Source organism: Delphinapterus leucas, chromosome 12, assembly GCF_059928025.1.
Source record: "Delphinapterus leucas isolate spDelLeu-1000000601 "Yukka" chromosome 12, BTC_Dleu_Yukka2, whole genome shotgun sequence".
Classification (NCBI taxonomy): domain Eukaryota; kingdom Metazoa; phylum Chordata; class Mammalia; order Artiodactyla; family Monodontidae; genus Delphinapterus; species Delphinapterus leucas.
Window position 1 is genome coordinate 39,487,522 of NC_143140.1, and position 16,515 is coordinate 39,504,036.

General features: G+C 34.2%; 1 protein-coding gene across 2 annotated transcripts in view; it reads right to left on the reverse strand.

Annotated features, from left to right (window-relative positions):
* The window catches only part of ASCC3 (activating signal cointegrator 1 complex subunit 3), a 337,466-nt gene that overhangs the window by 64,516 nt on the left and 256,435 nt on the right, over positions 1-16,515 (reverse strand). For both annotated transcript variants that reach the window (XM_089921889.1, XM_022553310.3), the window contains 2 exons: positions 11,373-11,484; positions 11,041-11,175 (listed from right to left, as the gene is read on the reverse strand). In XM_089921889.1, the coding sequence (XP_089778015.1) occupies positions 11,041-11,175; positions 11,373-11,484 (247 nt within the window). The remainder of the gene's footprint in view (positions 1-11,040; positions 11,176-11,372; positions 11,485-16,515) is intronic.

Here is a 16,515-nt window from a genome sequence, read left to right on the forward strand (position 1 = left end):
TCATGTCACTCAGCTCTCTGTTCAAATATCATGTCCTCAGAAAAGCTCTCCTTAACTGTTCTGTGAAGAACAGGCCTCCCTAGTTACCTTCAGACTCCTGCCTTATTAAAAAAAGAAAAAAATCTTACATACATTTGAACTTATATTACATGTTTATTTGTTAACTTGTTTGGCAACCCCATTATGAAGATAAGGTCCATGAGTACTGGAACTTCATCAGCCTAGCATGCTGCAGTGTATTACATGCCTGGAACACAGTGTGTGCTCAATAAATATTACTAAATATAAGAAGAGCTAACATTAACTAAGTACTTCAAATGAGCAAATGACCACTGCTCTGTGATTTGCCTCTATTAACTAATTTAATCTCCCCAATAAGTCTATGAGATACTTATGGTGGTAATATCACAAAAGCCATAGTTATGGAATCATTCTTTACTTGGGCTATAGGGTCTTTTCTTAAATGACTATAAAAAGAACAACTCAGAAGGATTAGTGGACGAGAAACTGTCTTGTGAGAAACTGACCAGGAGATATAAATTCCTACACAATTGAAATAACGGCTAATATATGAGGACTGGTGGTGGTCTGGTAACAACCAATGAGGTGAGAGAACAATCCACTATTGATTAAGTATAAGGAAATACAGCTAGGAATAACAAACAAATTAAAAAAGGGTAATTGTACTGCTTTCATTAACCCCCCCCAACTTATAAAAGCAGTATTATCTATAAAACAAGATTCAATAAAACAAGAAGATGGCTAACTATAATATCTTGTCCTTAAACACATATTAGGATACACTTTAACACACTTTATGATAGAGAATTTATAAAAATTTTACCTGAAACTGTGTCAATACAGTTAAAAAATTTTTTTTTAGAGCACATAGTGTTTCTATACATTATTACATAGAGAAAAAGTCTGGCATGTTAGTTAACCTAAAGGGCTGTATATCTCTCAGCACCAAGGAGTATTTCTATTGTTATTTTTTTTTAATTACATGTTTCCAAAACAGTGTAATACTGAAGGACTCTGCTTATACCAATAGGGGGTTGGGAAGGATATTTAATTTTTCTTTTAGGATGTTTAATTTTTCTTTTGCTTTATTACACAGAAAATGATATTGAAGTAGATTTAGTTGGCTTTAAGTATTGGGAATGGTCACACTTATTTACCTACTTGGCTGCTTTGTTAAAATACAAGGCAATGTTTTGACATTATTTCTACTGGGAAGATATTTATGACAGGAACCATGAACCTTTTGGAATACTTCTAATCACCATTATTAATTGAGGAGTGAGCTACCATTGATTTCTGAATTGCTCCACCTGCTGGACCAATGAAACCCTAACAATAATTTTAGAGTACTTAAATTTTATTGGGATGAAATTAGAAACACTCTGAGCAGAAACCAATTTCTAGCATATGAAAATTATATTTTAAAATGTTTTATCCACTATTAAAGTTTTTATTTTCCACTTATTTTTATAGTCTAAACAATGCTCTGTTTATTCAAAGTAGAATGAAGTGACAAATGGTTAGAATTTAGGGAAGAGATTTTATTCCCACAAAGATAATAATCTTCAATCTTATTTTCATTACATTTTAATTTCCCCAATGTGATTGCGTATGTACTGACAATTCTAAATAGTTACGATATCATTAAGTTAAGCAGAGAGTTACTACCAACGATAAACAAAAATATATCCAAAACCAAATTAACAATGATTTACTTTGCCAAGTCATTCATGATAGGGTTCCCTGAAAAGCAGACTACCCTGGAGTTTTACAAATATGACTTAATTTATATGAAACCACTCAAGATTTTATTTGTAATTTTAAAATGTCTAAATGGAGTCTCCTTTTGCAAATGCTTTTAACGTGACCCCCAGGAGTTTGGTGATCCAATCCTGCACGTAGGCCAGGCTGGTAACTCTGACTTTTGAGGACAGCATCAGCAACACTTCTGCCTTGAATGCCATAAGCAGGACTGAACACTTCCCGTGCAGAGGCAGAACTATATGAAGCAGCAACAGCAGAAGAGACAGACAGACTCGACACAAGCCTACTCCTTTGTTTTTATTAGGTTCTTTGGGCTCTAGGACAAATCTCCTTAAAAGATACAGGTCTATCTATTATTTCCTTGGTATTCCCCCAAGAGCAATGAGTATTGGATAGAACACTTAGCAAATCTTATAACTTAAGCTGAGAAGGTTAATGGTATATCCCTTTTACATACCATGTTTTGTAAGTTTTATTTAAATAAAAGGGCAAAATAAGATGCAAGAAGAGGAAAAAGAAAAGTACAAAATAGCAAAGGGGAAAAGAAAGAGAAGAGCATTTAAAAGGTTGCTGGGGGATATGAATTCTAATTTCAACTCTGCCCTTTGGGATCTGAGTTTTTGTATTATTTTTCCATACCGGTTTGTGTCATCCTGGGCAAAACTAGGTCTTTGTTTTTTGAAAAAATGAGAACGTTAAACTAGGTAATAATGAAAGAAATATTAAGGATAGTCATACTTTGGTATCTAAACTTATTTCTTAATTAACAACCCTATTTAATCACCAACATTTAGAATCTCAGTAATTGACAGTTATTCTGTGGGACAGTTTAGGAAGCCAAAAGTAATTTTTTAAAAAGTATCAAAAATTTAAAACAGGACAAATTTCAGGTAATATTAAAAATACATTTTATGCTCATGAGAACACAATTAGCTTAAAAATCTTTAGAGGAATCTACTAAATCACAACAGATCTGAGAATGAAGGTTTTCACCAGGAAGATATTTCACTTTTCTCTGTGCTAAGAAAAGCTTGTAAGTGCAGAGAGCTAGGAAGAAACTAGGAAATAATGGAAAATAGGGAAGGTCTCAAGGAAAAGAGACCAAGAGAAGTAGAAAGATACTTTTTTTCGAGACATTTGCCATCTGTGCCTCTCCAAAAGATGCCAAGCAGCTCTCCAGACTGGGGGTTAGGAAGCTCTTTCTCATGAACCCTGGAAGATATCCCAATTAGGTTTCCTCACTAGGATGATAAAGAGTAGCAGATGGGATCCTGCAATTGTCACGAGGTTATTTGGAAATGGAAGGCCATGAGGTTGGTGATGTTCACTGTTACTCGGTTAACCTTTCCTTCCTTTCATTTTTCCTTTAATGAACGGTTTAATTTTACATGTGGGGTCCCCTACCAATGGTATTCATATCTGGCTTGTCCTTTCTATTTATTCCATTTAAAATTTCTCTCTTAAAAAAATTCTTGCTTATTTTTCCAAGCCTATGTTTAAGAAAGATACGTTTGTAATTTTCAACCAAGAGATTTGTGGTTGTGTGCCAAAGAGGATAAAATTCAAGCATTAAAAATGTTATATCACTGAAAATGTCGTCTACATGGGCAGAGCAAAGAAAGAACCAGTATGCTTTTAAATAAAGCAGTGCAGAAAACTGTCAAACCTGGAAATAAATAAATAAATAAACAAATTTATTTATTTGTTTGTTTATTTATTTATTTATGGCTGCGTTGGGTCTTTGTTGCTGCTCGTGGGCTTTCTCTAGTCGCGGCGAGCAGGGGCTACTCTTCGTTGTGGTGCACAGGCTTTTCATTTGCCGTGGCTTCTCTTGTGGAACACGGGCTCTAGGCGCGCGGGTGAGCTCAGTAGCTGTGGCTCACGATCTCTAGAGTGCAGGCTCATTAGTTGTGGTGCACGGGCTTAGTTGCTCTGTGGCATGTGGGATCTTCCTGGACCAGGGATCGAACCTGTGTCCCCTGCATTGGCAGGCGGATTCTTAACCACTGTGCCACCAGGGAAGTCCCCAGAAATTTATTAATATATAAAAATCTAATTTTTTATGGTACTTCTCTAAATTTGGAATGGTTCTATTTTATGTTAACACACGAAACCCATACTTTTAGTCAATATCTAAGGTTTTGTGGAAAAATAAGAATTTCACAACTTTTCAAATTGGATATTTGATATATAAACTCATGTTTCTGTGTAGTCACAAGAACCTTATCAACTGAGTATATCTTAAAAAAATCTATTGAAAATTTACAATGTTGTGTTAGTTTCAGGTGCACAGCAAAGTGATTCAGTTATAGATATACAGATATTCATTCTTTTTTAGATTCTTTTCTCATATAGATTATCCCAGAATATTGAGTGGAGTTCCCTGTGTTCCTTGTTGGTTATCTATCTCATATATAGTAGTGTGTGTATGTATGTTCATCCCAAGCTCCTGATTTATCCTCACCCCGCCACCATGTTTCCCCTGTGGTATCCATAAGCTTGTTTTTGATATCTGTAAGTCTGTTTCTGTTTTGTAAATAAGTTCATTTGTTTCATTTAGAGACAAAATACACTTGGGGCATATTTTGCTTTCTTTCAAAGCTATTAATACTACGGTAAGCATATTATGAAAAATTCACTCAAATAAATTTCCCCAACTTTGAAATCTTTTTATTTCTATTACTCTTAGGCTACCTTCTAAAAGTCCACTGAACATATCAAATCATAATCCTTGTTTGTCACAATGACTGGCATCTTCTACTCTAGACTTGGCTTTCAGTGCCAACATCATTAAGAGATTCTTCAAATTACTTTTTAAATATCCTTTTCCCTCAGGATTTTCACTTATATCTAATTAGACTACTTACTCCATGCCATGTAATCCCTGTTGCCAAAACTGCTAAATGCTTCAATAAGTAGGAGGAGGGCATCAATGGAGCAAGACAGATGTAATGTCACTGGTTAACAATAGAAGTGTGAAGCAGCTGCCTTAATTATGAAGCTTATTAATTCATGGTGTTGAAAAAAAAACTTGGCAAGAGTTCTTATAAAATATCTAACCTTTTCAAATAGCAAGATATTGCTTAAAACTTAAAATCTATGTTTTCCATAAGGAAGGTTGAAATAACTATTTTGCCAGTAATTAACATATGTATTTAAAACCTGTAATTCTAAGTCACAAGGTCACACATAATTTTAAAAGCAACTCTGTTTCTTAACTGACTTTTAAAAAGTATATACCATTACATTTCAATACTTAAAAAATTTTTTACATTTGGAATTAAATCATAGGATAAGGATAAATATGTCTAGGAGAGGAAGTAAGGAATAGGGAAGAGAGTTCTAAAGAGCTACTTTGTATGGAACCTGGGAAAACTTAAATAACCTCATCAAACCTCAGTTTCATTTTCTATATATTAACATTTACCGTGAAGTGTTGTTTGAGGATTATAAATAATGTATATTAAGTGCCTGGCATGTAGTAGGTGCTCCATAAAAGGTAGTTATTATTACTTTTTAATGAATATATTGAAAAGACTAGATATAAATAAATGGGTTGCTGTCATAGAATAAGTGAAGAGAAATAGTTTTAAAAAAATCTTCAGTCTTACACCTAGAATAGAGTACTTTACTATCATTTAAAGACAATGACATCTAAAAATGTAAGCTAGAAACAGCTCAGTTTCTTAAGAAGAAGATGAGTAAGTGAAAACAGAAATCTGAAAAGAGGTGTTAGCAGAGAAAAAAAATTAGTGGAAGTGTGTTTTCTTTTTTGGTGTTGACTGAAATAAAGATTTACATCTAATGGAATAGTGATCAACAGGAATTAGTTCCTGAAAGTATAATAGACTGTCACATTTAGAAAATCAAATAACACCCCCCACTCCCTATATTCTGAAGGATAAAATATATTCCAAGTATCATCTGAAAAAAAAAAATGGTTCTGATGAACCTAGGGGCAGGACAGGAATAAAGACGCAGAAGTAGAGAATGGGCTTGACACGGGGAGGGGGAAGGGTAAACTGGGACAAAGTGAGAGAGTGGCATGGACATATACACACTACCAAATGTAAAACAGATAGCTAGTGGGAAGCATCCACATAGCACAGGGAGATCAGCTCGGTGCTTTGTGACCACCTAGAGGGGTGGGATAGGGAGGGTGGGAGGGAGGGAGACGCAAGAGGGAGGGGATATGGGGATATATCTTACATATAGCTGATTCATATAGCTGATTCATTTTGTTATACAGCAGAAACTAACACAACGTTGTAAAGCAATTATACTCCAATAGAGATGTTTAAAAAAAAATATTCCAAGTATCTAGTGGACCAAGAGAAAAATACCATACAGATGACACACTTTCATCTAATCCTCATTCCTGTCTCCTTGGTCTGTAACAGAATGATCAGCATCTACCACACCAAATATGACACGCACAATTCATTAGTAGTTTTATCATTCATAAATTCTTTCTAGCCCTTTTTGAATCTATATATTTTTGGCCTACATTATATTCATCAAGTGAAGTAATAAATTCTCTGAGTTTATTACTTGCAGGATCAGATGGAACTTCCTATTAATTAAAAAGGTTACTTGTGTTCATGATCTAAAGAGGGCCTCCATTCATAAGGTCAATGATTTTAATATCTGTTACCTGATTCATATCCTCTGCCTCTGCAGACTGCAATGCCCCAATCACATACCTCCCATCATATGAGCAGCTCCCTTGGGCCCATTCAAACGTTCTCCATGATGTTCTTTTGATGTGGGGTCAGCAGAAATGTATATAGCAAACCTCGTGCACAGGGAAGATTAACACGAAGGAAGAATACTATATCCTGTTCTGTTTTTAGAGATTCTTTTTTTTTTCGGTACGCGGGCCTCTCACTGTTGTGACCTCTCCTGTTGTGGAGCACAGGCTCCGGACGCGCAGGCTCAGCAGCCATGGCTCACGGGCCCAGCTGCTCCGCGGCATGTGGGATCTTCCTGGACCGGGGCATGAACCCATGTCCCCTGCATCGGCAGGCGGACTCTCAACCACTGCACCACCAGGGAAGCTCTAGGGACTCTTTTTGATGGTGGGCAACATTCTGCTATGATTCTTGGAGCGTCACACTGTGCTGATGACCTCGGTCAGGAGCAACACCCAAGTCTTTCATAGTTTATTACCATGGCCCATAGATCATCTGTGCATTAACACAGACACAGACACAGACACACACACACACACACACACACACACACACACACAGTTTGCCACTAATGTTCACTATTCTATCTCCTGCCCCTAGAATGAGCCTTACACATTGTAGGCACAAAGTAAATATTTTTTGGATGAATCAATATATGGTCTGTGGGTAGAAATGTGACTGATGGAATTTAATATGGACACATGTAGAATAACATATTAAGGATAAAACATCTAAATTATACATACTTCATCATATGTTTAAGATATTTCTTAAGACAACTCCATTTAGCTTACTTCCTTACTATTTGGAAGAGTTTAGTTTTCATCTTTATATTAAACTCAGAAATTTCCTGTTGCCTCCATCCTTTGTCGAAAGGGTGATACTGTCAATATAATAAATACTATTCTGCAAAATACCAGGCTGACCCCAACAAGCCTACTGACAGAGGAAAGGAACAAAAAGGATAGAATTCAAAAGTTAGGGTATACATGTACCTAATGTATGGAATTTTTTTTAACCAAACCTGACAACCTTCTGCTACGGAACACTGTGGAAGAGGGAAGACTGAAGGGCCAAAAACACTGTGAAAGGAAGCATACCGTGAAATGACCTGATTATATGGCTTTCTCTTTTTAGTTCTGAAAGAAAAACTAAAGGCAATATAATTGTATCCCTACTTAAAAGTTTATGTATTTTTAAATGCTTGATGAAAGTCAACGAATGTTTTTTGTTTTGTTTTTTTTTGCGGTACGCGGGCCTCTCACTGTTGTGGCCTCTCCCATTGCGGAGCACAGGCTCCAGATGCACAGGCTCAGCGGCCGTGGCTCACTGGCCTAGCCGCTCCGCGGCACGTGGGATCTTCCCAGACCGGAGCACGAACCCATGTCCCCTGCATCGGCAGGCGGACTCTCAACCACTGCACCACCAGGGAAGCCCCAATGAATGTTTTAATATTCCTTTTTTCATTCTGTGGTTACCTTCTAGTCTGTTTTCTCTGTGCCAATAATAATCACACTGCAACATATTCAGAACACGTAAAATAAAAATCTTAATGAACATAATTTCTACACTATCATTAATACCAAAGACAGCAAATACCAAAAGTTAAATACAATATGTAGCCTAAGAAATAATGAGAAAACTTTATTCACTGCCAAAATTAAATTGATGAAATATTATAGTGAATTCAAAATAATACTCAAGAGATTAGAAGCTTCTCAGTTGTGATCTTTTCGGGAATACTAAAAATTCCTCTTAAAAATAAGTAATAAATTATAGAAATAAAAAAGTTAGAAAATGACTTCAGAAACATGTCACTGTATCTTAGTAAAAGGAGATGCTGATAGTAAATAAGTTATAATACTGCATTGTTCAAAAACATAATGTGACATTATTAAACATTATAAAAACAAAAGCAATGGTAGTGGAACGAGGTCTTTCACACACACTGCTTTTCTTTGTCCTGTTGTTCTTGTCATCCTCTTCTCTATAGCTCCTGCTTGACCAGTTGTATCTCCTTGTTTCAAAATCACAAGGAGATTAATATGCAGTTTTGGAGGTAAGAGCAGAGAAGATAACGAAGCTATGTGAGTCATTTAGGACTCTCTGGTGTGATCACAAAATAATATTTAAAAACACTTTTCAGTGAAAGAATGATTTCTAGAAATTGTACTATAATTACTTCGAACACAATCCTGCTTTATTATTTAATGTTTCTCTGTTAGTTACACATATGTTCTCTAGTACATAGAGAATTATTTCTAGATAAGAAATTAGCAAAATCGTGGTACCTGCAGATCTCCTTATCCATATGAGTCCTATACTTCTAATGTCCCAGTGTCCTCCCTCAAAAAGAGGTCTCACTTAGATATTACAGACTTAGGCACTATGTAGCAAAAGTTGAGAGTTTCATGGACTAGACACCATAGGATGAAGAGATTATATCATTGTTGCTGTAGAAATCATTAAGGGACTATGCAGAACAATATCTATGTAAATATACTGTAGTTTACCTTCTGTATATCTGCAGATGAGTTGTTCTTGTATCATTCACAAAAGAGTTGACTTTATTTTGATAAAGATATACCATGAGATCAGTACTGGTTTTAGGCAGTGTGATGCTGGAAAGAAACAGGCTACTGAAAGGATGTGAACAGACCTCTTGCTCTATCAGTGCCTTTTTATGGAAAAGACTGAAGAGAAAAATGACTGAATTCCCTTGGTACTATATACATTTGGGTTTTTTTTTAGTAGGGTGGAATAGGCATATGGTTTTCACAAACTTTTACGAACAATGTGCATCTAGTCTAGACATACTTTGAACCTCCCAACTCGGTATTTTCCAGCTCACTCTGTGTGTGTGTGTGTGAGAGAGGGAGAGGGAGGGAGGGAGGGGCATGAGAGGCAGCACAGTGCAGTGGTTAAGAACACATACTAAGGTGCTAGACTGCAAACTACTCACTTGATGTGCAACCTTGGACAAGTTGGTTACTCTTAAATAATAGGAATAGGAATAGTAATGGGATGTTATCAATATCAAATGAGTGGCTTTGTTAGGATTAAATGAGTTTATCAATGTAAAGTTCCTAGAATAAGGCCTGTCACATGAAAAGTGCTCAGAGGTATTAGCTGTTATTATGTGTCCCCAAGTACTTTAAAATACTAAATTAGGTAAATATATCACGGTAGGTAAATCTGAAAGAAACATTATATTCTTAAATCTAACAGATACTAGTTTAAGATGCTTGCTGAAATTAACTAACCATGATTTTACTGTCTTCCCCCCAGAAAAATCCTGTTTTTATGAATATCTGTCTAGGAAATGATAAAAACCTCATTCTTAGAAATCTAAAAGAGATTCTTAATTTTTAAAAAATATTCTTACCTCAGAAATGAATTGTTAATTTGACAGCAAAATCATTTTCTTGAAAGCTGCCTCATATACTTTAATCCTCTACTCATTTCCATAGAGCAAACAATAGAAAACTGATTTATACAGGACCCATCCACCCATCCATCAATTCATGAACAAATATTTTCTGACTCATTACAATGTATTTGGCCCTATGCCATACGCAAAATCTCTACACTAGTTTCTCAAAGGGAAAACACTGAAAAATTGGAAAACTGTGAATGGGATACTGATGTCTATTGAGAATGATAAAGCAATAGGAGAGGTAGGAAAAAAGCTAATAAGTAAGTGAACTACAGCAGAATCAGTGAATTTATAAGAGAAGGACCTTAAAGACATTAGAGCCCAATGGGTCTTAACTTTTTAAAAAAGTACCAACACACCTGAGGGGTAAAATAAAATACCGTATTTACTTATAACATATATCCTGATTAATGTGCCAACGAAGTTTTATGGTAAATTATTACACTTAAAGTCAACAACAACAACAAAATAATGCATATATAATATGAAGGAAGGAAGTGGAGAAGATACTCCTAATAGTAATTTTAACTTCAATATTAAATTTAGTTCTTAGCTTCTCGGCAAAAAAGCAAAATGAACATAGTATAGTTTTTTACCATGTGATAAATCTGATTGTATATTTTCTTTTGGAAGGGGGGAATGGGAGGAGTTAACTTTTCTGGCATTAATTCTAAGAGAACTTAATCAAGTGGATCCTTATGTTAAGAAACATCAGCAACAGCATAGTTCCAACAAGAATTACCCAAAAAAAGCAATAAGAAAAGCTTTCAACTATAATCCAGAGAGGTTATTACATTGAAGGCTAGGGAGATCACCTGGCTGCTGAGGAGAGCCCAGTTTATACCTATTATCCTGGCTTAAGTATCAATAGTGCCCCATTCCATTCTCAGACTGACCCAAGTTTGGATGATAAATTACACGGTCATCTTATCTATGGGGAATTTAGTCCAGATTTGCTTTGTAGTGATCGTGTTTGACAGAAGAAAGAACTTCATAAACAGTTTCTGCCAAATTTCAAGAGGAACTAGATGGCAACAAATTAAGACCCAAATTAAAAGTGAAGGTATGAAATATATAAAATATAATCTCTATGTATTAAAAACAATGCAATAATATCATGAAACTCACACTTAGAATTGAAAGCAATTCTTCAGTACCACATTCAGGTTTCAAACGCTCCTTGAACATTTTAACTGTTTGGTGCTTTAAATAGTAATAAGAGGCAATCCGGCCATATGTCAGTGGTTCAATGCTCCGATTATCCTGTTTCAAAAGAAATATAAAATAACATAAATAAAAAGTACAATAGAAGTGTATATATTCATAAAATTAATAATTTATACTGTAGGTTGCTGTTCCAACTGTTTCATTACAATTTTTGGTTATCATTAGAAGCAGAAGCCCTATTGTTAAAAAGCTGGGCCATCTTTTCAATTGGAATGTGTATGACCAAGTCGTACCTCTCCCATCTCAATACAGTAGGAATGTTCCAATTCAACCAGGGACTTCTCAACCAGATTGGACAGAAACTTGTTCACAGAATCATGGCTCACATCACTCAAATTGTAGTAGCTAGAAAACAAGCAAGGTCATTATTTGTTTCAAAATATTTCTTATTAAAACCATCATTTCAATTTCACCTCGCTCTTTTCAGAATTAAAAAAAAAATCCATTTATAGCAAATCAAAGGAATAAAGCAATTGCAATTACCACTTCCATTTTACAGATCAAAATCCCCATACTAAGGTTTATTGACACTGATGAACAACGGCAATATGTTAAAAATATGCAAGATAAGCAGATAAAATTCAGCAGCACATTAAAAAGATACGAATTTTCCAGTGTTAAAACTGACATTATTTCAGTTTACACATCTACAGCAAACTAAACTTATATACTAGATTTAGAAAAAGTGAGAAGCATATTATATATAAATATATAATTCCCTTTTTTATGTAAAATCTCATCCTCAGTAACATTAAAAAACTCAAAGAACAATTGATTTGGGTGGCAGATGAGTTCTTTTAGGAAATTTAGTCAATTGTTCCCCTAATGCTTAAGGAGTAAATATTCTAAAGATTAGAAGGAACATCATCAGGCTAACAAAATAAGCATTGTAAGTAAGCTTACCTATACAGAAAACACATAGGTTCAGCTCTATATATCTTCTGAGCAAAAAACCTAAGGACATGCAATTCACCTGAATGCTCCTCCCTGTAACTCCAAGAGATTTTTGGCAAATCCCTAAGATCACTAGGAATCCGTGTCTGGGAAAAGATCCAAGAGGTGAGGGACTGCCTCCACAGTCACGGCAGATTGCTAATTCCCGTTGTGTGAACCCTGTCCACTAGTCAGCATGGAGAATTACATGCCCTACCTCTACCCAAGTCAAAGAACAGGAGTGGAAAATGGCCTCAGAGAACAGACTCTCATCACTGAAACCCAGCACGAGGGATTTTATATCTGTACAGGACTAGGAAGGGGGTGGTCACAGCCTGAGGAAGAAAGTGTTAACAATCTCAAATGGGAGAGGTCTAAAGGTCTCTCAAGCATGGTGATTTTTTTTTTTCTTTTCCTTTCTTCCAAGGGAAAGATTTGGGGTCAATGCTATAAAAATTTATTTAAAAACAGAAAAAGCAGGACTTAAATCATGGCAGGATATATTTTCACTAGAAAGAGAAGTTAGCCCAAAAGTCTAGGTACAACCAAATATATGAGTTTCCACTGAGTATGGATTAATAATAGGTTATTTATTTGGGAAAATAACTGTAAATCATAGTTATATGCTGAGGATTTTAATTCTCATAAAAGAGAATTAGTTACTTTAAATTTTAGTCTGTAGAGAAATTATTGCCCTTCCTGGAAAAGTTCTTTTCATAAACCAAAATAAAGCAATATTTATCAATGAACAAATACTAGACAGATCAGTGCTGTTGTTACTTTAAACAAAATGCACCTACTTTTATCTAACCAGGCATATGTGAAGGTGAAAAACCAGCATTAGAAACCATTAGAAAATATTTCCTTTATCCTGAACTGTGACTGAGAAGGAGTATATAGAATAATTTATTCTGCATTAGAGGTGAAAATAAAAATTCTGAACATTCAAGGCTCCATAAAAGAGACAGATCCCCAAAGCTGTTTCAAATTATTAACAATATTTTATTGTCTTTCATTTTTTTCCCCCAACAAAAGAAATTTATCAGCCAAACTTTCTGCAACGTAAGTGCTTACTTTATATTTCACATTCTTTTGGCTTGCTAAGCCTATAAATTTTCCAACATGATTTTCAGCTGTCTGGACTAATATATAGTTGATAAAGTTATATCTAAATAGTAAAAAAAACAGTGAAAATGTGCCCAGGACACTGAATAAGTAGTACTATTTGCAGAGCAAGAATCAAGCTATCTTTATGCAATTAAAATTACAGGAGGAAGACATTATGAAAATAATATTACCGTGAAAAACAAAAAGTTATGATTCCATTTTTATCTATAAATTTCTTAGGCCATTTGAAAACAAAAAATCTCATGGTTACTGCTATGGATCACCATAAGTCATTCCCATGTAAGTATAACTGGAACGCCAACATTACCATATTATGGTACACTTACAAATAATACTTAAAACCATTAATGATAAAAACTTTTCTCCAAAAATTATAGGTTCTTTTTTTAATAATTATTTTACTCACTGTTTTATGTATTTACAAGATATATTTTGATGGGCTAATATCCCTTCTGAAGTTTGTTCATTTACATCTATTGGAAAAATTTTTAGACTACTTTGTGGCTTTTATCCAGAGAAAGTACAGTCAGGGTAAATATTTTTTAAACATTTACAGTGAGTTGTAAAAAAGAAAAAAAAATGAAGTAAAATCATGGCTCTGAGACTGCAACAAATTATCTGATGCCTACACTAAAATATCATAATCTAACTTGCTAAAAATTCATGCATTTTTTGAGCAGAATAACTTTAAAAACTTCCATGGATTATTCCTTAATATAGTTGTTCTTTTTCAATATGCTCACCAACATTCTTACTGACTTGCATATGAGAAATGAAAAACTCAATTTAAGTAATCGAATTGACATTCAATTTATTCAATATCAAAACTTTTATCCTTATTACATCTGGGGGGGTAATCTAGAATTTTAAAAATCCCTAAAATTGTTTTCTTCAGATATTCTGGCATATGTGATAACTTTATTTATTTTTTAAAAGTGACAACTTTAAAAATAGAGAGGGCTAGTTAAAATATTACATTCTTAAATATAATAGTAAAATCTCAATCATTAAAAAACTTTCTCCCATGCAGCCAACACAGATACTAAAATGCATCTATTTTTGTTAGTGGTATGACTTCACTGATTTATACCAAATATTATTCTTTGTTAATATTTGAACTGAGATTCTAAGGTTACATAAATATTTTCAAATCCTTAAGAAAGTATACTGCTACATCTTAATTAAATGTATAATTTACAAGACACTATAAAGTAATAAAACTAAGTGTAAATGGAATTATTTTTTAGGTCCCATAAAATTTTGAGAGAGAATATATTCTAACACTTTTTTTGTGAATAAAGGATGGAGTTTATATTTACATGATCTTCATTAGTAGCATTATATGGCCTTCGCTTCTAACATGTAAACTTTTCAGTCACTGTGCAATTTCTAGCCTAAACAATTATAAGCATTTAGCTTAAAAAAATTACATATCATTAATTTCAATAACCACTTTACTAACTTGAAAAAAGCATGCAACTGCTAAGTAAAAAGGTCTGTTTTCATGTTGCACTTTCCACAGTAGAAAATTTATAATTTACTGGTTATTAAAACAGAAATATTATACAACTGTTTAATTATGGATAAAGGATACAATGTAGTTTCACGCTCACTGCATTGAATCGTCAAGTCATTATCTTCTCTTTGCCATAAACAGACAGCCTACCTTTTTGTCAGCATGCTATTTCATTTATTTCACAGAGAAACCCAGTTTCACAATAATTGACTTGTCAGAGGCCCTAATTTATGAGGCTGAGCTCTGTAAGATTTCTCTTTATTGGATTCAACCTGCACACAAGCAGGGTTGAATATTTACAATGCTGTTAACAGGTGCTGAGTTGTTTAATGATTCTAATAGCCAGAAGCATACTGAGAAAGCCAGCGGGATCACAATTACAGGCTGTTTGAACACAACAATTACTAGTCCCCTGAGAGGTGTGAAAGTCAAAGGCAGTTTGATACTGACAGCATCTAGCACATGGGCTAGACAAGCTAACTTCTATTAGCAGTCCACTGGGAAGAAATTATAAACAAACCTCTCCCTATCATAAAATTTTACAAAGTTCATTAAATTTAAACAGTCAAAAAGTAAAACAACTTTTAAAATATTATCTTTAAAAGATCTTATCAAAGGACAAACAAGAATACCACACATGAAACTTCAAGTTATCTTTTTCCAACGTTAATAAGGATGCTGAAAATGAAAGAGATTTTATTGTAATGTAAAACATAGATAAAGTTACACCAAACAGTTTGGATTTAATGTGAATAGTGGCAGCTATTTCCTGTTTGGTTTATGTAAACCTGGCCAGAGACCTCGCTGGGAAATTTTTCATCAGTATCGAAATGCTGCTGCTATAACTGTCAGTACTGGGAAGTCATTTGTTACAGCACCATGTTTTTTTATGTTCAGATTATGCAGCAGTAATAATGACACAAATAATGAAAGTGGTCGCAGGGACAGCTGAAACTACCACAACATTTTTTTGCCCTAGAATTATTTAGAAGCTTTCTCAGGGGAAAACAGAGAGTAAAATTGAACATACAAATTGAATCCAGAACTCAATTTGAAATATATTAGATTTCATGATGCACCAATACATGTGTTTATATATATTTGAATGAACTAATACATATATGTATGTATGTCTACATATATATTTACACATATAAATATGTATCTTTATAAGCATACATATATTTGCATATACATGCATATCAAAAACTTAAGGATATACACAGACATACAGAGAACAACCAGGAACTGAAATCTTTCTCAACATAAATTTTATTTTTGGTGGTGGTGTTGGGGGGACACTTTACAGTAATATGATTAAATGAAGGGGGTTGGAGAATTGGGTCATATTTATTTACCTATATGTGACTATATTTTGAGAGTGGTGTTTGCCCTTTGTATTTTAAATAAACTTCAGCTTTTCCTTGTTACACATACATGCATGCACATATGTGTGTATACAAGACCCTCCCACCCAAAGAAAAGTCAAATCTCAATTTATGGCACTGAATGACAGGAGGCATGAAGTATATATTAAAACTACATATAACACAAGCTCTTCATTTGAGACAATGATTTTAGGTTTCTTAAAACTTTTACGAGATCTACAAATAAGCAGAAAAAGTGTACCAATTTCCTGTGCCTTTCTTTGCTTCTAGCTTTGTGTATAGGTGATTTTAACACAGACAATAATAAAAAGATATAAGGGCCAATCAGAAAGAAAATTGCAGGGCATGCTATAGCAGACTAAGTAAAATATGTAACTCGTTAAACTTTATTTAGGCACGTTTTCCCATTTT